Source organism: Denticeps clupeoides, chromosome 12 (assembly GCF_900700375.1).
Source record: "Denticeps clupeoides chromosome 12, fDenClu1.1, whole genome shotgun sequence".
Classification (NCBI taxonomy): Eukaryota; Metazoa; Chordata; class Actinopteri; order Clupeiformes; family Denticipitidae; genus Denticeps; species Denticeps clupeoides.
The window spans coordinates 12,874,580-12,895,633 of NC_041718.1; the positions used below are offsets into that span (position 1 = coordinate 12,874,580).

Below are 21,054 nucleotides of genomic sequence, written 5' to 3' on the forward strand. Positions count from 1 at the left end.
TGAACAGCATAAACTGGGGACAGATCCCGTCGGGTTTTAATCTTTCAACCTCTCCCGGTCAGGCACAAACCTGCTTGGCATTGATGAGAGATTGCAGTAAATCAAATATCCCAGCAGATGGTGCTGTTCCACCCACCTTTCGCTTCATCTCTGCTCAACGGACACATGCGAGTTGCAACAATTAGACAAACACAACAATCCAAGTATACATATGTTAATTAGGATTTTTTTTGTTTGTTTGTTTCTCAGAAAGGAATTCTCAGATATGAATCTGGATGATTGATTGTAGGAGCGAGCCACTGATTCAGTAGAATTCCTGCCTCAAAACTGCTCTACGCCGTTTGACTGGCTCTATGACGTCACACACAGCATCCTGTTGGCAAGGATGAAAATGGCTTCTTTTTTAACTGCTCTGTGATATAAATATCAACTTAAATATGTCTGTTTGATGTAAAAATATCAGTAAAGAGTATAAGTATCTTGCACTGCTGACAGAAGTATTATCACATTTTATGCATAGCTAGTTAGCAATAATAGGTTTTCAATATAAGTTTTCATTTTTTTTCATGATTATATTTATATAAAAATCAAGCATGAATCATTTTAATAACGTGTGTGTGAACAAAAGTGAGCTGAACGATAATAAAACTCATTGATTGGTTGATTGACGGAGAGACGGATATAAACTGAAGGGAATTTTTCATACACGACCTACTTCTTGCGCAATTATATGATCAGTTGATATGCAAATACAGCCTTTAATACGTAGGCTTATTAAGGCAGTCCTTGTTTTGACACTACAGAATGCACTACAGAATGTAAAATACAGTGCCAGATTTAACGTAACGTAGGCAAATTTGATTAGTATTATAATTAAAACTATATCATTTTTTGGTTGTTTTTCTGCGTCTAATTTCTTTTGTCCACAGAGGGCTGCCGTACGAACTCAGTCCCTGCACCGAGCTGCAGAAGCGGAGAATCCGCCGACGAGGCTGAGGTGAGGGGAACGAGGGGAATGCAAAACGATTGAAATGTTAAATTTTTTCGGGGGAAACGGTTTACGGTTTCGGGGGAAAAGAACTGAAAAGAACCTGCAACGTGTGCTGTGCTTTAAATAGCGTGCCGTGGACCGCTAGAGCCCGTTGTGAACGCTGAACAACGTTGCGGCGAACGTTTAGGCAACGTTCGGGGTTGCTGCTGAAGGAGCGCACTTTGCTGACGTCACACGTCGGTGGGTTTTTTTTCCCCGTAGGAGCCGCAGCGTCTCTCGTCCTGGTCTGTGATGTTCTTCTGAGGCGCTCAGGGACGAAGACATGTCGGAGTTGGAGGTGGACAAGTCGCACCTTCCACGCGTCTATGATGGTGGGGATTATTATGAATACGTACTTATTATATAATATATATATTATTATAAATGCACGTTTACCATATTTCTTATATGATTATTATAATGTAACACATACATATATATATATGTGTGTGTGTGTGTGTATGTATATATAGTCTTCTGAGTTTGAGAATGACATCAAATGTAATCTATTTGATAAACCTTTCAGCCTCTTTCTTTATGCAAGTTTTGGGAGAAAAAGAGAGAAGCTTTTCCCTCCCCAGGGGATGGTTGATGTGAGCTGACAGGAAAGGGGAGTGAGCAGGATGGCCTCTCAGAATAAGTAAAAGTCTTATCTGAAGTTTGCTTGGCTTGTTTGACTGCTAAAAGCCCCCTGTGATACTTCCACTTTGCATGATGTGCTGATTCCTTGAACAGAAAAGCTGCCTGAGACAAATCTTCTTTGGGTTTTCTGCTTTGACCCTGTTTTTCGTGTTCTGCAGTGCCTTCTGTCGGTACCCCTCCCTCTCCAGAGCCATCGTGGATATTTTTATCAGCTCCCACTCTACGTGCTGCTAGAGCCAAATTTAGACAAAGAACTGTGGAAGAGGGGGAGAGAAGGAGAGAGACAGATAAAGACTTTAGCAGGCATAAAATATGCTATATAATCCACGAAACCGAGAAAACAGTCGGAAAGAGGCAAACTCTGTTTGTGGTGAAAGTGACCGTCACTCCCACTCTGTTTACTGTCTGCAAACCCCCCCCCCCCCCCCCCCCCCCCCCCCCCCCCCCGATTGTCATTGTCATCGTCATCCTTTTCTGTGTGTGACTGTGAAAAACACCATCTGCGTAGCCCAGAGCTGAGTGGGTCAAATAGCTTTGTTCCACCAGTCTTATCGGGTTTAGAGCTTGAATGGTGTATACTGGACGAACCTATCGTAGCAGCAAGTAAGAACGTAGCCATCGATAGGTGGCAAGCAGCAGCACGTTATTCAGCACATTTTTCTTTTCTCCGAGCACCCTCGGTTCGTTTTTTCATGCATGTTTCCTACTGCGTTTCTCATAGGTGGAAAAAGCTGTCGGGACCACCCCATCCCACTTTAGCTCATGCAGCGGCGATTGTGGTGGCACTTCATGAAATGGCACTCTGTTCTCGCTGCTGGCCACTTCAATGTTTCCAGTTTAGCTCATACCTACTCGTTAAAGACCTGGCTTCAGTCTCCAGCTCAGCTCCCCACTCACTTTTTATTTATAGGCAAAAAGGAAGGCGTGACGCAGTGCCATGCTGAGGTTACAGAGCTTGCTACACACATGCCCTGACAATGTTTTTTCTGCACACAGCACAGGACTGTGTGAGCAAGAGAGAACTGTAAACTTAAATTGTGTTTCATGTATATATATTATCTCCTGTATTTTAATGCTGCTGACAGCAGTGCAAATAAGCTTCAGCACCCAAGATAAATGCACAGAAACATGGCCAGCAACATGTTTTCATTCATGATAATGCAGAATATGTACAATACTATGACATTAATTGACTGTAAAAGCATGGACACTGTATCATCTGTACCTGTTAACAATATTTAATTTCTGGGGTAAACCATTTTGGTTAAAAGCATTTGGGAAAGTGAGCTTTGACTTAGATGCTGTGGGCGGAAATACAGTTACAATTTAGAATGTTGAGTTTTGTGGGATGTGTAACAGTGTGAAATGGATGAAAAAAAACTTGTACTTCAGCCAGCCAGCCAGCAGGGGCACTGTACTTTTAAAGACGCTACAGTGTCTGCGTTGTTTAAAGTCAAAAATAACATTTACTACAGGTATTAGGGGATGACATGATGCAAATCTTAGCTGTTGGTCATGTAAATAGCAATAATAAGTTTTGCATGTAATCTGTTCTAAACGCACGTTTCATGTGAAGCCTCGAAAAAAAAAAAAAGAGCCTGGAGCATTGGAGAAGTTCCCAGTCTTTCCATCAGAATGAGTAATGACGCCCCCTCCAGTTCTGCTCCCAGGCGCTTACAGTAGCCCATACTGCCTCACTGACCCACTTGGCAGCCCAGCACGGCTTCCTGCTTGGGCCCCGTTGTAGGGTGGCTGCAGGACAGTGCGAGGAGAGACAAGGGAATGGGACATGAAGCTATTCGGGGAATGTTATCAGTCGCACTGGGCGCAGTATTTACCCAATGATATAGAATAAATGTTTATACATCCAGGGGTCACGATTGTCCATCTTCTTCAGTGTGCCAGTGTTTTGCGGTGCTAGAGGATGGGGCATTGGCCCATAACCTGCAGGAGCAAGAGAGTAAGTAAAACATGTCTTCCTTCCATGAGGAATGTGAATCAGTTGACATGAAATGAACTGAAACAAGGCTTTGCGAAGCTGTATTACAGAGCCTTGAATAATAACCAAAAATATCCCCTTTATTCACCTCATTGTTTTCATCATTTCTCATTTTTGGTGTAGTTGAACAGTTCTACAACTCCAACGTTCAGAAGAACCAGGTGGTCCAGAATGACGTTCGAATTGCTCGTCGGCTACAGACCGAAGAGGAGCAGAGGACGACCTTGAGCCTGGACCTACGTCTGCAGTGAGTTCTGGACAGTTCTGCATGGGGCAGTAGTGACCTGGCGGATAGGAAGCGGCCCGATAATCAGAAGGTTGCCGGTTCGATTCCCGATCCGCCAAGTTGCCACTGAGCAAAGCACCGTCCCCACACACTGCCCCCCGGGCGCCTGTCATGGCTGCCCACTGCTCACCAAAGCAGAGGACACATTTCGCTGTATCACCGTGTGCTGTGCTGCATGTATCGCAATGACGATCACTTCACTTTCACATATTGCTCTCGGTTCAGAACGTTTTTCATTCTATAAAAATCCATTTGTGGCTTTTTTTCTCATAAACTCTTTGACACACCGACTTTTTGTTCCCACTGATTTTTTATTACTGTAGAGAACAGCAGGATTGTGAGTATGCGCAGATGATTCAGCAGGAGATCCAGAGGTGGGCAGATGAAGCTCGGAGGAGGGAGGAAGAGGATGAGGTGGGTCGAGTGGGAAATAAAAGTATCCATTTTGTGCGCCTGTGTGTGGTCTGTGGCACAGTAACAAAACACAGCGGTGGCAGCGCATGGCTGTTCTACAGGCTCCATTCCTAGCAGGCTGAAGAGCACTGAGCGTTTTGGTGAACATCTTTCAGGAGAGAAAGGGGGGAAAACTCTCTGCTGGTGTCTGTTGATTTATTTGTGTCTCTCTGCAAAATATTTTCATATAGTTTTTTTTTTTTTATTCCATATTTGTTTATTCCAAAGTTGAAGTAAATTGGGAAGAAAACTCGCCATTCAGATTGTGGATTGTGATTTTTTTATTTTTATTTTATTTTGCTTTGTTAAAAGACACAAACTGCCTACACAGCGAGTCCTACGCCGTTGCCTTGGTGATGAGTAGGCTGATGCACTCTCGCCAAAGTGTGGCCAAAGCTTTGCTTGTGTCAGAGCCGGGGACAATGACATTCGGCGTCACCGGTGCCCTCGGCAAGAAATAGTGACACGGCCCCATGGGTATTTAGAGGAACAAAAGCAACAACAACCCCAAAAAAAAGAAAAAAGTGGCAGTTTGGCAGCACATGCTAACATTAGCTGAATAAAGGATGTGTCGCTGTTATTTAAAGTAACCGTGCCGTGTTTTTTTCTGGGGGGGGGTGCAAGTGTCTGTCGACAGTAGGCCATCTGCTCCTGAATTACTTGGTTCAAGCAGCTCATGTGCTTCAGCTTCGAATGGGAATGAATATCAGAGATTTGTTCCCTGGATCACAGGAGGCTGGCGAGCAGCTGCTGATGTGGCTCCTTCACGTTGAGTAATGACCAATCTTCACTTATTCCCAGCATGCCTCAGCTCTAAGTTTTAGGGTTTGAGATGAATAAGGTTTTTATGTGCTACCTACTTTAACAGAGTGGTGGCCTAGCGGTTAAGGAAGCGGCACCGAAATCATAAGGTGAAATGCCAAGGTTCCACTGAGGTGCCGCTGAGCAAAGTATGGTCCCCACACACTGCTCCCCGGATGCCTGTCATGGCTGCCCACTGCTCACCTTCACTTCTCTTTCAGGAACCGTGTTAACCCAGCGCCCTAAACGCAGTCTTTCTACTAATGTTGTCTTTGTATTTTAGTTCGAGTTTGTGTTTTTTGGGGGGAATGGAATGCTGGACATTCACTTTATCTTCTCTCGGATTGCTCTTCTAAGGTTGGCTGGTTCATCAGGAAGGAATAAATGTCAGCTCGTAAATGTCTGTGTCAGCTCGTGCTATCAGTGGGGTCCCTGTAGAGTCCAGGGTGAAGCTAAGGAGACACAAGATTTGTGGTGCAATGCATTACTAGTCCTTTACATCATTATGGACAAAATATGAATTAGTATGAATGATTCTGGAATAATGAGATGCTAAAGAAATTAAGCCACATTTCTACTATTCTTCCAGTGGAAATGCCAAGCTGCCGCACGTGTAAAACTATTAGTTATTGATTTAGAGAATGTCAACAAAATGTGTTCCTAACAAGGAAGGACTTTTCTTGTACTTTTCTTCCTCAGACAATGCATAGTTTACCCATGCAGGCCCATGGCTTCAGGCCCAGGGTAAACAATCCCAAAGGTGCAGCCTTCAACGCCTTTCCTGAGAGACAAAACGCCCGAGAAGCTGCGGTGTCTGGCAAACCGCTGTATTTAATGAAGAAACACCATGGAAAATGACTGTATTTACAATTTATCTAAAATCAGGTCCAGCCTCCTCCCCATTCAATGATGTATATCTCAAGTCCAGCTCATTTGAACTTCCTGGAGGGTCTTTCCTGTTTGTTGGCATAAGTTATAGAGCTGCATCTCCTGTGCCTCAATAGGGCTCTTTTCATTCACTGCCCAGACCCCAAACTACTTCCTGTGCTTTGACCGTCTTAGAGCACACACAGAGCCAGACGCTGATGGACGCGTGTTCTTTCAACACATTCAGCCTGTATGTGTTCACAACTGCGTCATCCGTTTGACACACTGAGTTGACTAATGACCTGAGAAGCCAGATGAATACGGGTTCTGGCCTTCAGACCATAGTGCATCTCTGCTGCCACTCTGTGGAGAGAAGCAGTAGAGAAGAGTAGCAGATGTGCAAGCTACAACATTTACAGGGCTTATCACAAAGAGACAGAAAAGTAATAATTTATTGTTTTGTCCAGTGAGATGATGAAAAATCCTGCCCAGACATTGTTCATGTTGTAAATGAAAATGGTAGCTGGAAATTTCTGTTAATTAGTGGAATATCTGTTAATGAATGGAAATGAAGAGGCTTATTATTATCTGATACACTTAGTCTTGCGTTCCAATAGAATGATGTGTTTATTAATGCAAGTTGACCACCTTAATGGGTTAATTGATTATTTGAAATTAAAGAATCAAGTACAAGACAGCAAAGATGTGTTTGACTACATCATTATTTCTGACATTAGATATTTATGTGTACTTTCTTCATTTTCTTCTTTATTAGACAGATTTATGCTCTTGTTCATGCTTTGCCCTCCCTACATGATAAGCCGACCTTATAAACACACTTTACAGTGACTGGTGTACACTTACAGGCTGCAGTCCATCTCCTGCATCACTGCTGGCTAGACGTTATTTAGCTGCCTGGTGTTGGAGTAGGTGGTGGTAGTAGCCTAGACACACTCGCCTATGAAGCAGAAGACCCAGGTTCAAATCCCACTTACAACCATTGTGTCCCTGAGCAAGACACTTAACCTGGTGGTGGGGGGACTGTCCCTGTAACTACTGACTGTAAGTCGCTCTGGATAAGGGCATCTGATAAATGCTGTAAATGTAAACGAGTACTGCTCAAACAAAGTGCTGCAGCCTGGGGACCCTGAGAGCAGTTTTAGGCCGGATATCAAAATTGGTTTCATGTGTCACTGTAAGTGGGTGTCAGTGAAGAAATTAAGCCACTTTTCAGTGAAGGCATTGCTGGTCTGGGTTTTCCATTAGCTTGCAAATGCTGAGCTGAATGAAGACCGTGATGAACGGGTGGAAATTCCAATGCCCACTCGTCTGCCCGTGCTGCATTTTCACTTCTCTAATTTACGCTCTGTTAACACAGAGTAGCGTAACATCATTTTGCTCTCAAATCGACCTCTAATGATCTGCATTGAATAAATAAGGATCAGTTATTCATTTTTTTTTATTGGTGACATTGCATCTGTGAAATAGTTTTATAATGTCCTACTAATTTTGTTCCTATAGAAAATGGCAAAGCAGCTTCAAGATGAGGAGGAGATGGAAATGAGACGAAAGAGAGCTGAGGCTGGTTTTCTCAACGATTCTTTTCTTGACAAAGGTAGGAACTGTTCAGTTCACACACCCGAAATTAAAATGATGTGACGCATTGCGCAGACGTTCCCAATTATGGCATGTGCGTCACAAACCACACGTGCTGCTGCTTCCTGGTGTGATAACCACGAAACTGAAACCCGTGTGAGGGAAGGTGTGATGTTAATCATGTATTTTGTTGACGTAAAAATATTGCATAAGGAAGGAAAATGAATAAGGAAAATGTCTCAAATTTTTGCCTGATTTTGTCAGGTCTGACATCCTCACATTTGAGGATTCTGCAGCAGGTGCAGAGGGATGCAGAACTTGCCCGCAGGCTGCAGCAGGAAGAAAGGGAAGAGGAGGAGAGATGGCAGGTGGAGATGGTGGGTGGACTAGAGTATTGTCTACTGACAAATGGATCGTCCCAACTCATAAACTGCCCTCTTTTCTCAGAACACACTGTCGTCGGGCGCCTCAAAGCACCAGGACTCTGATGCTGATTTTCAGGCTGCACAGGTCGCCCAGGATGAGGTGAGGGACTTTGGACGTACAGTGAGGTAGCGATTGTCCGGGCAACTAAATGGTTAAATCCACAGTCCTGAAGATCCTGAACAGTTGTATAACCATGTAATAATCTTCTGGATATGATTACTTTCTCAGTTGGACTCTGGGCTGTATTGAAGAGGTGCTACAGTAAATAATAAGCAGAATGCATTCCACATAGTACAGCCTAAACCCGACATAAACCTAGACTTGACATAAACCTACTCCTAAACCTAACCACCGTCCAAATAGATTTCAAATCGGATAGCCACAAATCCAATCCAGACCACCGCAGGCGTGGAACCGACCAGGCAAGTGGTGCCAACTGGGTAATGACAGCACGCATGGAAACGACCAGGGTTTTTTGGTGCAAAAAAAGCCATTATGATTTTAAAAACCACTAAATAACATCTTGGAATTGTATACCGTAGTGCACAGCCCTATTTAAGACAATCCCAGAGAAGTGAGATCGCTTTGGCTTGTACAGCGGAGAGACACTGAGTATGTTGGGAGAAGGAGGCTGAGGATGGAGCTGCCAGGCAGGCCTGGTGGGAGGTTTATGGATGTGGTGAGAGAGGACAGGCAGGTAGTTGATGTAGAAGAGGAAGATGCGGAGGATCTTACACAGAGTAGTACACAGAGAGATGAAGTTGCAAGGCTCAGATCATATTGCACAACATACAAAATAATTTTCAATGAAATGATTCTGGACAATAAATAAATAGGCGAGACGATAAAAATGATAAAATATTTTGGCTAATGGGTCTGGGCAAATTAATTATAATGATTATACATCGTAATGTATGAATAGAGTGTTATTGTAGAAATGTTAATCTAATGTATCTGTAATTAGGAGCTCGCTCACTACATGCAGCGCCATGAGAGGAAAGGCCACAGAAGGTCACATGAAGGTCAGGGGAAGAGTCATGCGGCGAGAGACATGGACGGAACTGCGGGCAGAACGGTAACATGGTTGTTTCTTTTTTGTTTGGTTGTGTGTTTGCCAAGCCCTTGTGGATATCGTATTTGATTCGGCACTTTAGGTTGAGACCATCCAAATGCCACGGCAACGACTGAACTCCGAGTGTCTTCACTCGCCGGGAGAGGACAGCCCGCCTGAGTGCCAGCTACCGCCCTACGGCCAGCTTAACTCGTAAGTACATTACACCCCTACTTACACAGACTAATAAAGCACTGAAAGCGATGGTGATCCGTGTTTTTTTTTTAACACAGACAGAAGCAGCCTGTCCGGAATATAGCAGAGGAGCTGGATCCAACATTTCAGGCCAGAAAGAGAGAGAGTTTGCTGGCGGCCAACAGTACCTCGGGTACTCAAATTGGCTATTGCAATATATACATATAAAGTTTTGAGTTTGTTCTGTATATTATTCCTAATTGTCGCTTACCTTTTTTAGGGCTTGTTCTGGCCAGTAGAACCCCACATTCGGTTTTCTACGATTACCTGCCTGAGCCGGCCTTCGTCCCCCCGACCAAACGGCATGGTGGAAAACCCGGGCAGACCAGAAACAAAGAGAAGAGGGAGACCTGCAAACAGCAGTGATGTCCTGTCTGCTTGATCTCACTGCAGTTCCTCTGCTAGTTCAGCATTGAACAAACAGCAGCAAAATTTGGTTTAAAACCTGAAACACGAACATGATTGTCCGCACAGCATTAGCACGCTCTCTGTGGGTTTTATTTATTATTTTCCAAGCATTTCAGCACAGTGAACGACATTTTTCATTTGAGAGATTACCCCCAGCAGCTGAGCCATAAGGCCCAGGCATGCAAAGTGTGAATGAGCCACTCAGAGATTTTCCTCTGTTGACTCACGTTTAAAATATTAGCCAACTGCTTAAACTAATGGCAATCACAATTTCATTGCTGACACATTTGTACACAGTACTTGTTTTGTGTTAATAAATGTCTTTTACATAAATTTTATGTAAAAGACGAGAAAAAAGTTAAACGGCACATGTAAAATGAGGTCTGAGGCCGGGTTGTATGTCTGGCAGCATTTTATAGTAGCTTTAAATTCAACATACCTTTCATGCAATATTTACTTTAACATTTTTCTCTGTGTGCGCTGCTTATTTCTCTTTTTCTCTTTACCTAACCTTATGGCACATAACACACAAGCAAATATTGCGAATGGAGTAATGGTAAAAATGTAATGCCCCTTCCTAAAACAAATAAAAGCACAAAAACATTGGTTTCTTTTTTGCATTGTGTCCACCAGGTACACCAATGTCTATATAGATTTGAATAAAATACCCCTAAAAATACCATAATATTAATCTAGCGAATGACTTTGGGTCCCATGTTACAATCCTTGTCCCATGAAAGACTCAATAGTCTAAAATAGACACTCAATATCATTAAGAAAGTAAAAAGGTAAAATGGTAAAAAAATATATTTTTAAATAATGGAATGTAAATGTATTGTCACATACATGTAAAAATCAGACTCACACACATTTTCAGACAAAGAGGACCCTCTGCTCAGAGTCTACAGAGGTGATGGATGAGCTGCTGCTGCTGCTGCTGTCACCCTGCTCCTGCTGCGGGAAGCAGAAGCTGCACTCCTCCGCCGGCACTCCCTGCTGGAGGCCTGAGCAGGGAACGCCGAACACACAGCACGGTGAGGGGGACAGTAATTATTTTTTTTTTTTTTTTCCAAATGAAGTGGATGTTTACCGTTCGGGGGTTTCGGCAGGGCGTCTTTCCTCTTGATTCGACCCTGTCTGAGTGTGTGCCTCACGCCAATTGCCATCATGGATGCGATGATCACGAAAATGCAGAACACAAGAGTTGGCACCAAAACTGGATAACAAACGGCACATTTCAGATATTAGAGTTTCAGCAGTGTTGAAAATTCAAATCAGCAATTTCTGGTTAATATATTGCTGTAATCTCAAAAACTTAAAAAATTCAGCAATTTCTAACCTTGAGCAGAATTTTCTGTTGGACCACAGATAATATCATGAACCCTCGAGCCTCCTTTGATGACCATTTGATTTGGTTCGAGGCACCTGTGGGTGGGATGGTGAGGTGCACCGCAGTATGAAGACAGCCACAATCAGTCAAGCCGAGGCGAAAGAACAGTTCCAGATTTGATCTACTACTCACCTGGAACTCCATGGAACACACTTCTGATCGGCCCTGTCACTGAACGTTCCATTGGGACAGTCATGGCAAGTTCCTGACAACACAACGACGCGGCCATGATCTCAGGTAATCCACGTTCAGGTGGCGATGCAAACATCTGGTACTCACTGTTAATCCGTTCTTCCCCCACCCTGCATTTCTGCTGGCAGAAGGAACACGTGGCGTCTCCACACTGAAACCCAGCGATACACTCACAAACAGCATCACTGGTTGGTGTACAAGGTCTCTTTACTTGCTGATGATCTGATGATGGATGTGCCCAGACAGATGAGATGCAAATTAGGTATTTTCAAATATGTCTGCATTAAATAATTTGAGGAAATTATCTAACTGAAAATCCTACACGGGGCAGTTTTGGTCTAGCGGTTAACCAAAGGGTTGTTTTCAGTTACTGATTCTGATTCAGCAGTATCTGGAACCCTGTTCTACAGTTCTTTGCACCAATATTAACAACAAGGCAACATTATTACCGGAAATGAAAATCTTCACCTCTACTTTTCATGTAAAAAGAAATTTGGCAGCCAAAAAAAAATTTAAACCAGTAATATCTGTTTGTGTGTACAGATCTGTAAACATGTATGCATGTGCATGTGCCATGCTGCAAACCACTGTACCTTTGCATGTGCTGCATGTTACACAAGATGCTGGATTACTGTTGGGCACGTAGGAGCCAGATTCACATGGGGTGCACAAGGCATGTTGATCCTTGCCACAGTCTTTCACTAGTACATTTCCTAAACACAAGCAACACAGTTGTAGCTGAAATGTTCAGAATAGTTCAAATTCATTTCTGCTGTTTTAATAGTAGCAGTGGTATCAGATATAGGCTGCTGTTTTCTAAGTGGCGCTAAGCACAGCACTACACTGACAGCACTAAATGATGCAACCTCCTCATTATGGATGATTTTAAGATCATGCTGTCCAGATGGCTTTGATCTTACACTGGTGAACACGCCCCATTGTCACAGTAGCACAGGGCAGGGAGGACACAAACGCAAAACTTCAAAACAAAACAATGATTTATGAACAAGACGGGAAATACAGCAGAAAACAGGCCGAATGACAGGTACAATGCTGGCACGAAGACTGGACACATTCAGGGCATATTTATAATAACATACAGGTTATAAGACTCAGGAAAACCTGACCCGGAGCGACACCCATGCTTAGTGTGTAGTGCTAAAGCATGAAATTATATAAGCTTGCAACTGTTATAAGATATTTTTAGATACTATGACACTTGGTCTGCATGGCTAAACATACTCATTTCACACAAAGCACTTCCCCAGCATTTGCTGCTCATACTGCTCTTTTCGGGGGCATGGTGGAAAGCAAATCAGCAACAGTCTAGTGTGTTCAGGATGTGGGCAGGGGGTCACGTGTTTTATTCTGTGTTTCTTAATTTCTTTATCTCATCCCTTCTGTTTCATTTCATGGAGGTTCACAGAAGCAACACGAGAGACAAAACGAGGCAGATTAATTATAGTGGATCAGTCTTACCTGGTTTGCATATTTTGCAGCATAATTCCTCTGGATCCCTTGACCCCAGAACCCATGACTGACAGCCTGGGCTACTCACTTGAGGCTTTCCCAGAGCCAAGGCCAGCAGCATCAGCAGCAGAAGTCCACCAGGCAGTGACATCTCAGCCAAGTCTCCACCTCTGAGTGGAGCCGGAATCCTGTCTAAGATGGTCTGATCTGTCCGTCAGTCACAGATCTACAGTGATCTCAAACTACACAGGGTACATTCCAGGACGTCATCACCTTCACACCCACAGCCACCCACCCACAGGCACCTACTCTGTATGATCTCAGTATGACACTCACTGACTAAAGGGCACAACCTGCAGTGCACACTGTACAGCAAGGTCTTCCTATTAGTTACATGGGGAGATTACTTTATTAACATAAGCAACTCACAAATTTACTAAAACTCAATTGAAAATTTACTATACATTACTGTGCTGTGTATTAATATCTATATTTTATATGTACAGTCTCAATTGTACTAAAACTCATTTGATTATTTACTATATATTACTGTGCTGTATAATCATATTTATATTTTATATTTACTGTTTCAACTGTACTAAAACTAAATTGATTATTTAATATATATTACTTTGCTGTATATTATTATCTATATTATATTTTTACACACTCCCAAATCCACCAGTTATCAGTTAAGCATACATTATTTCTGATATAGTATAAAGGAAAAAATCATGGTGATAGTGATTGTGATGATGATGAAGATTGTCATGGCGAAGTTGATGAGATGTGAACGGGTGCTGACTACAGATCACTTATACCGACTTCACGTCTCACATTGCCATCGTTATCTTAGCATTCCCAATTAATTACAACACTATGTTGCGTTAAAATGTATTATTATTAGAGGTGGGCATAGATTAATTTTCTTAATCTAGATTAATCTCACAGTAATCTTGGAATTAATCTAGATTAATCTCACTGTAATCTATATTTTAAATTAATCTACATTAATCTAGATTAAAATGGCTCATTTGAATTCTGCCGAAGGCATTCAGAATATGTGTGCTACCCAAATAATGACTAAAAGTAAGTCTTTGAGAACGGGTTTCTCAAGCCAGGTGGCGCATTAGACCAGGGGCTCATCTCCGGTTTCCAAAATGCATCACAAACTGCTTGAGAAAGCTGTTCTACTATGATAATTGGTGATGAAAATAAATGATGTTCAATAAGATGTACTTGTGTTTACCAACTGTTTATTCAGTTAAATAGCTGCATCCATGTTACCACGTCACGTTTGATGTGGTAATTTCACAGTTCAAAGACTCGTTCTCGCCCCCTACAGTGCAATTCGGCCAGGTATACATCCGCGCTAAAATATCAAGGTGAAAGTCATCGTAGTGTAGCGGTTCTTCTTCTGCATTGTGTAACTTTTTGATTTCGTTTCTTGAACCACAAATGATGAGCTGACACCCAAGAGATTTTCTGTGCAAAGTGTATTCTGTACAAAAAGCAAGGTAGCGTCAGAACATCGAGTCACACATCGTGTCTTTCTACACAACTCTCTACAATACACAGTATTAAAAGAACATAAAAAAATATTCACAAAATAACACACATGCAAAAAATTCCTAATATGTACATGAATTAAAATGAAAGAAATAACTTTTTGCACACAAATCCCACGCAGCTCTCACAACTCACGCCATGTGTCCAAGAGACCTGAACCGGGTCTCAAAAACAAAATAAAAGTCTTTAGGAAAAAAGAAACTAAAAGACACAAGAAAGAAGAAATATACTTATAAATCTAGTGTAACCATTTAACTCCGGCACAATAGCTTGCGTAGTATAGACCCAGCTCCCAACCCAACTTTGTGAATAGATTAACTCCGATATTTTTTTTATCGCCGATAAGAGTCTCGCGTTAATGCCGATAACAACCCACCACTAATTATTATTATCATTTATTAATTCCACAACTATCTTAGCAAATAATGAGGTACCCACTGCTTCCGCTCCATTATTCAGCCATAGTTTTACTCTATTACGCATACACCCTGTTTTCTCCTTTGCTTTACTGGCCCGTAAGCATAGAGGAAATGTGTGTCCTGGGAGAATGGTGCCTTTATAGGGCAGCTTGGGACAGGGGAAAGGTGTGTTTGATGTAAGGGGGTGAATGATAAAGTGAAGTGATAAAGTGAAGTGATTGTCACATGTGATACACAGCAGCACAGCACACGGTGCACACAGTGAAATTTGTCCTCTGCATTTAGCCCATCACCCTGAGTGAGCAGTGGGCAGCCATGACAGGCGCCCGGGGAACAGTGCGTGGGGACGGTGCTTTTCTCAGTGGCAACCTTCTGATTACAGGGTCCCTTCCTTAACCGCTAGGCCACCACTGCCCAGCAGACAAACACTGAATTTTTGTCTGCTGTGTTTATTCTGTTAACGTGTAAGAGTTCTCTGTATGATTTGAGTTATGTCTCCTGGGTTATGGAGGAGTGAATTGTGAATATGTATATATTTATATATTGATTGCTAGATTCACCCTGACTGACCACCCTTCTTTCACCCCTTCCATACTGAGCTCAACCAATTATGAGATGACGGTGGGGTGTATATAGGGGGACATAGTAGTAAGGAGAGTAAGGTGATTGGTTGACTCGGTGTGTAACAGCTTGCTGGGAGGCTGCATATATTATCTTCTGTAAATATGTATATTTATTGATGTTTATGATGTCAGGTTTAGTTTTGGTTTTTCTTCAGTTTTTTGGGTTAAAATTTTGCGCACCTTCTCGCACTGAAAATAAACCTGCACCTTTATATTCACAACTGGTATTTGTGTGGCCTCTTTGGTGAAAGCTCAAGTGAAGACAGGATGTGTATTTCCCTGCTTCACAATGATGAGCTTTTCATTTTCAAGAGCAAATTGTGAAATCATATAATTTTATAATTAATATTGTTTAATTAAACCATCATATGGGCTCTGTTACAGATAACCAATTAGATAAAACAAGTAATTGTGGAGTCCTTCATGTAAACAACAGCCAGTGCTCTGTAAAATGAACGTCTGAGCGTTGAAAAGTGTATCTAGTTCTTCTGTCACTTGTCCGTGTTGCTCTGATGTTTCAGGGACAGCCCCCAGTCCCTCTTTAGATGGAAGCTGGAACTGCGTGGCCTGCTGGGAGACAGGAAGCTCTTTGGTGGCCTGAGGAACGAGGCTTTGATGTCATCATTGCGCTTCTTCATTAGAGCCAGAGCAGGGGTCTGGGGTAGCCCATCATAACACTGGAAAGGAAGTCATATCAAGTCGTATGCGGTCATATCAGACATATTATATTCAGACTCAACCCGTCGACCCCTGGTGACTACAAGCCAGTGCCGCTGACTTCACACGTCATGAAGACGCTGGAGAGATTGATCCTGAAACATCTGCGTCTGCATGTGGAGCCCAGGCTGAACCCCTTACAGTTTGCTTACCAACCCTGTATCGTGTAGAGGACACCATCATATACCTGCTGGACCAGGCTCATTCTCATTTGGACATTTTTGGAAACACTGTGAGAGTAATTTTTTTTTACTTCTCAAGCTTAAGAAGCTGCCCCCTCCTCCCACCGATCATCATTAGAGGGGCTGATGTGGAAGTAGTTGAGGACAACCGGTACACACTTTTCTAATTAATGTCACTCTATAATACATCACAGTTATTTCTTTTTATTACTTTTTTTCTGCACTATTCTGTACTTATTTTCTCTTGTTGCGTTGAGCATGCTTTCAGGACATAATAATTTCCTTTGGGATAATTAAAGTTTTTTCTTATTGTTATTCTTCTAATTTTTAGTCAGTTTTATTGTCTTTTTAACCATCAATACTATAAAACTAGATAATATTCCTGAATGATATATTCACCATCTGTATCATCTTAGCTTCAACATCACAGTGCATCACAGCCATAAATTCTACTTTACTTACGCTGCTTTGTAGAAAGAGGTTTTGATCTGTGTTGGTTATGCTCAGGTCCACCATGGACCTGCTAAGTTCTGAGCTCTGCGGCCGTCCGTTTCTCACTGGACTTTGAGTCTTTTTCAGAATATCATCAAGTGAACAGCAGCTTTCAAACTGTGGCACTCTAAGAATCAATGGTTTCTAGAAACGAACAAAAACAAGTCCCTTAAAAACTGCAACGTGTCAAAACTTTAACCCATCTGGACCTTTTGATGGTTGATGGAACCAATGATAAAATAAACAAAATACAGTTAATCTGAATATCAGTCACCTTTGAATTAGATTTTGTCTGACTTCTGTTTCCAGGTTTGGATGCCTCAGGGTTTTCATCTTCGAAAATGGTGTCCCTTCCAATTGAATATTCTCGATTACTGGGAGACCATGTGTTTGGCTCCTCTCTTGGACTTGTGCCTTCTCTTTCATGGTGATTTGTAGTGTCTTGCCATTCATTTTCAGTTTTCAATGGTACGAATTGCCTGTGTGGTATTCTGTCAGTGATGGACAAAATGCATCTAAAAAAGTTGCCACTTAGTAATTATTAACCTTTTGATTAGTAGTAGTAGCTGAAGTGAACTGAAATCTGAACTTTCAGATGAGCAATGGCTGTCAGTATATTACAGTATAATTAAACGTTCTATATCAACATTCAAATAAACTATAACAGATTAATAACATTTTGTACATTTTTAGGAAGATATTAAAATCATTGTGTCATTGTGCTCTATTAAGTCACTGACCTGAAAGGGGTATGAAGATTATGGCTCCAGGGACTGGAAGTGTGCAGATTGGTATTGTTCCTGGACCTAACAGATCAGGATCAATAGTATATAAATAGATATGAAGTAAAGTGATTGTCATTGTGATACACAGCAGCACAGCACACAGTGAAATGTGTCCTCTGCATTTAACCCATCACCCTTATGGAGCAGTGGGCTGCCATGACAGGCGTCCGGGGAGCAGTGTGTGGGGACGGTGCTCTGCTCAGTGGCACCTCAGTGGCACCTTGGTGGCTCGAGATTCGAACTGGCAACCTTCTGATTACGGGGGCGCTTCCTTAGCAAAAAATATGGATTTGGATTTGGATCACGGATTTGCGTGCCATCCATTCACAGGGGCCATGCTAATCTTCTCTGTATCGATCCAATTTTAGTATATGTGCAGCAATAGTAATGTATGGATGTTCTTCAGCTTATATTTGAATATTGGTTCACCACCAATAAAACCATGGATTTTAATTTAAACTTTTATAAATTTTAAAATCTGCAAACTGAACAATGGAGATGACATGTTCACTTACTTTACATGTTCCTGAAGTTCTGATGGCGGTTGTGAATGAAACTCTTTTGAGGCTGGTTCTATATGTGGTGTCTCATCACCTAGCAGATTCTCAGAGTGATTGACCAAAGGGTTACTCTGTTGAACACCAAGAGCCTCCCAGTCAATAAAGGAGTCCATGGGAGGGGGTGGTGGGCTGGCTATCCATTCCGTAAGTTCATATCTTGATCTGGCATGTGACGCAAGGACCTTCTTTGGCTTCACTGCCGGTGTGCTGCTCTTCCAAGTGTCTGGGATGGGCAGTGATGCTGCATAGAGGGTCCGGAACTCACGATCGAAAGATTCCACGACCGCGCCGCTCATAACCGTCACCAGTTGCCGATGTAAGTGTGCATCGGTCCAGGTGAGGCTGAAGAACACAAGTGGTTCATGGCAGTTTCAGTAGGCCACGCCCTCACATTGCAACTTCTAGAAACAGGTCAGTGGCCTCACCTGTAGTTGCCCAACATCACTTCCTCAAGGTCGACCAAGACAAAGTTCTCTTTAATTTCACCAACAACGGTCTTTCCCTCCCGAGAACAGAACGTCCTACCATTGAGTAAACGCACTTTTATGTTCTGTGGGAGAGAAGGGAAGTTCACTGATTAAAGTCCTTCCAGGCACCGTTTTAGAATTCAATAATGAAAAAGAACGACCTTTTTCATGATATTGTCATTTTTGCACCATGGCATCATTTTATCTGCACATGTCTTTCTGTCACCAGTTCATCAACCATAAATCCAGTGAATGCAGAATAACCTGTTGATCCAAACTCCAGACTGTGGGCATGTGCAGCCGCACAAATAAGTGACATTCCTTTCATTAGTGGACTGAGGGCAGATAGATTTCCTTTAAAAATCTGCCGCCTTCAGGTTTACCAGCCTCGCCTGAAACTAAACACTTCCATTTAAACTTAAGCAGACAATTCCTACATTTACATTTACAGCATTTATCAGACGCCCTTATCCAGAGCGACTTACAATCAGTAGTTACAGGGACAGTCTCCCTGGAGCAATTTAAGGTTAAGTGTCTTGCTCAGGGACACAATGGCAGTAAGTGGGATTTGAACCCGGGTCTTCTGGTTCACAGGCAAGTCACAGTCTTACCCACTAGGCTACTACCACCTACTATTCCTCTCAGTAAAAACATTTAACCACTCACTGGATGTCTAAGCTGGGTCAGGGTAAAGTCCAGCTCGGCCGTCCTCTGGTTTAGGATAATGTAAACTGGGACTCCATACGAGGCAGCCTTGTGTAGGTCGTCTATCACAGCGCTGTCCGTCAGCCTGTCTGTGACAATGGCGATTAGCTGGAAGCACACACAAGCACCTTAAAGGACATGCACACGGGTCTTATTAGGTTTCATTGGGTGGAATTGGGTGTGTTTACCATGTGTGGCCATTTATTTCTGGTCTGACGTTTAACCCTATGTTGCTCCAGGGAGCACTGTGAGCTTCTTTCAGCTTGCGGCGAGATGTGCTTACCTGTTTCGCCCCCTGCAAAAGCCTCCTCACCACCTCCCGTATATGTGGCGCCTGTTCCACCGGTGGGTTGGTGTAAACATTTGCTTGGCCCACGCTCACCCAGGAGGACTTCTCGGGCCAGCCCAGCTCCAGGGGGGGGACGGGGGTATCTGAGAAGGTGGGAAAGTAACAGTCGGAAAGGGAAGAGCTGCCAGGCTCTGCGTCTTCGTCCCCTGGCACCTCTGCGTGGTCGCCGCTGCGGCAGTCCTCCGTCCAGCTGCTGAGCTGGCTGACCTCTTCCGGGGAGAGGAAGGGTGGGTGCTCAGTGCTGAAGTGTCCGTAGAAGGCGCTGGGACCTTCGCTCAGCAGGCTCTCCAGAGCACAGCGCTCTGCCTCGCAGTAGTAAAACTCTGGGCTGGACTCCGGCACCGGCACAAACACCACATGCTCATTCAGGCTCTGCTCCTGGGAGTTTGTCATGGCTGCTCTTAACTTGTGCTGGGCCTTGACTCAAAAAATACAATAAATATAATAGCCTTTGGCTCTCATCGCCTCGTCTTCCTCCTTTGTCAGTCATTTCCAGCAGTAACCATGTTTAAATCCAATCCAGAGGTGAAACGAATGGCTGGATCTGTGTAGGGGAGAAAAACACTCTTGAAGAATGTTCCCTGCCCTGTTTAAACAAGTTGCATCATTATTGACTCGGCCAGCGCGCAAATCACAGAGCACAATGCACCAACTAGTCAATAAAATAAAGAGAACGCACCACAGGCCCAAGTGTACATACGAGGAATGGTAACTCGCCTTTCGGAGGCTTGTGCCGATGGACTCGGTCGCAGATGAGCTGCCAAATCCTGTCAGTCCTCTCCAGTCCTCTTCACGTCTCACTGTGACTTGTTTACGGTGCAGGGCCGACTACACTGATGTTATCACAGTGTTACATTTCATGCCAGGTGAGTGCACACAACTGGCCTCAGGGCCTCAGAGGCTCATTGGCTCTCATTGATTCTACTTCTTTTTTTTCTGCTTCTTCTTTTTCTGTCCAAATGAGGCGTCTCCCTGTATCGTGTTTCTCCGGCTGAGCATTACATCCACGTCTGTGCAAATCCGTGCTTTTTTTCATGTCACAATGCAGAATCTAGACACCTTTGTCACCGGTTTTACCAGATGAACAGGTTTTCCTTTCCGCAGAAGCCAATGCGAAGTCGGACTGGCTTGAGACCAGCCTGCCTCTGGGCTCCTGTCCAGTTATGTAGTTCCAGTTAAATCAGATATTAGAAAAATGTTTTTTACTGTCTAATCAGTTCTGTACTCAAGACTGGATCACTTTAACATGTGACGGTTGATGTAATAATAGATCCTGGCACTAATCCCGCTTGTCCCACTAATCTATTAAATTATTTAATA

General features: G+C 43.1%; 3 protein-coding genes and 1 pseudogene across 6 annotated transcripts; 1 reads left to right on the top strand and 3 right to left on the bottom strand.

Moving 5' to 3' along the window:
• Positions 1 to 780: 780 nt before the first annotated feature.
• On the top strand, positions 781 to 10,417 carry ccdc50b (coiled-coil domain containing 50b). 4 transcript variants are annotated; one of them, XM_028999382.1, is made up of 13 exons: positions 781 to 847; positions 930 to 997; positions 1,253 to 1,362; positions 3,570 to 3,632; positions 3,795 to 3,918; positions 4,281 to 4,371; positions 7,600 to 7,693; positions 7,939 to 8,051; positions 8,122 to 8,199; positions 9,065 to 9,175; positions 9,255 to 9,364; positions 9,445 to 9,539; positions 9,627 to 10,417. In XM_028999382.1, exons 3-13 carry the CDS (start codon positions 1,314 to 1,316, stop codon positions 9,770 to 9,772), a joined length of 1,074 nt encoding a protein of 357 aa, XP_028855215.1. In that variant the 5' UTR covers positions 781 to 847; positions 930 to 997; positions 1,253 to 1,313; the 3' UTR covers positions 9,773 to 10,417. The 4 variants fall into 4 exon arrangements, with proteins under 4 accessions (XP_028855215.1, XP_028855217.1, XP_028855219.1 ...); XM_028999384.1 differs by having other exon boundaries at positions 7,939 to 8,042; XM_028999386.1 differs by lacking the exon at positions 3,570 to 3,632 and having other exon boundaries at positions 786 to 847.
• LOC114801287 (tumor necrosis factor receptor superfamily member 16-like) lies at positions 10,390 to 13,096 on the bottom strand. Its single transcript, XM_028999387.1, has 7 exons — positions 12,876 to 13,096; positions 11,990 to 12,109; positions 11,484 to 11,618; positions 11,337 to 11,409; positions 11,154 to 11,239; positions 10,905 to 11,030; positions 10,390 to 10,818 (listed from the first exon to the last, which is right to left on the bottom strand). The coding sequence occupies exons 1-7, from the start codon at positions 13,015 to 13,017 to the stop codon at positions 10,688 to 10,690; spliced, it is 813 nt and encodes a 270-aa protein (XP_028855220.1). The 5' UTR covers positions 13,018 to 13,096; the 3' UTR covers positions 10,390 to 10,687.
• A 1,599-nt stretch (positions 13,097 to 14,695) lies between these two features.
• On the bottom strand, positions 14,696 to 20,732 carry fam83e (family with sequence similarity 83 member E). Its single transcript, XM_028998744.1, has 9 exons — positions 20,414 to 20,732; positions 19,669 to 20,278; positions 19,347 to 19,493; positions 18,639 to 18,763; positions 18,169 to 18,555; positions 17,609 to 17,674; positions 17,143 to 17,359; positions 16,839 to 17,012; positions 14,696 to 16,154 (listed from the first exon to the last, which is right to left on the bottom strand). Exons 2-9 carry the CDS (start codon positions 20,125 to 20,127, stop codon positions 15,969 to 15,971), a joined length of 1,761 nt encoding a protein of 586 aa, XP_028854577.1. The 5' UTR covers positions 20,128 to 20,278; positions 20,414 to 20,732; the 3' UTR covers positions 14,696 to 15,968.
• LOC114801531 (uncharacterized) lies at positions 17,932 to 18,046 on the bottom strand (annotated as a pseudogene).
• Positions 20,733 to 21,054: the final 322 nt, after the last annotated feature.

What these genes read in the sequence shown, in the direction of transcription:
- ccdc50b (XM_028999382.1), top strand. Translation starts at nt 1,314, where the DNA reads ATGTCGGAGTTGGAGGTGGACAAGTCGCACCTTCCACGCGTCTATGAT. An exon ending in CCTTCCACGCGTCTATGATG is followed by an intron (nt 1,363 to 3,569) that starts GTGGGGATTATT and finishes CATCTTCTTCAG; the next exon opens with TGTGCCAGTGTTTTGCGGTG. An exon ending in GGCGGCCAACAGTACCTCGG is followed by an intron (nt 9,540 to 9,626) that starts GTACTCAAATTG and finishes TACCTTTTTTAG; the next exon opens with GGCTTGTTCTGGCCAGTAGA.
- LOC114801287 (XM_028999387.1), bottom strand. Translation starts at nt 13,017, where the DNA reads ATGTCACTGCCTGGTGGACTTCTGCTGCTGATGCTGCTGGCCTTGGCT. An exon ending in GGGGGAAGAACGGATTAACA is followed by an intron (nt 11,410 to 11,483) that starts GTGAGTACCAGA and finishes TTGTGTTGTCAG; the next exon opens with GAACTTGCCATGACTGTCCC. An exon ending in CCTGCCGAAACCCCCGAACG is followed by an intron (nt 10,819 to 10,904) that starts GTAAACATCCAC and finishes TTCCCTGCTCAG; the next exon opens with GCCTCCAGCAGGGAGTGCCG.
- fam83e (XM_028998744.1), bottom strand. Translation starts at nt 20,127, where the DNA reads ATGACAAACTCCCAGGAGCAGAGCCTGAATGAGCATGTGGTGTTTGTG. An exon ending in AATCTTCATACCCCTTTCAG is followed by an intron (nt 17,360 to 17,608) that starts GTCAGTGACTTA and finishes CATCACTGACAG; the next exon opens with AATACCACACAGGCAATTCG. An exon ending in AGACAAAATCTAATTCAAAG is followed by an intron (nt 17,013 to 17,142) that starts GTGACTGATATT and finishes GTTCGTTTCTAG; the next exon opens with AAACCATTGATTCTTAGAGT.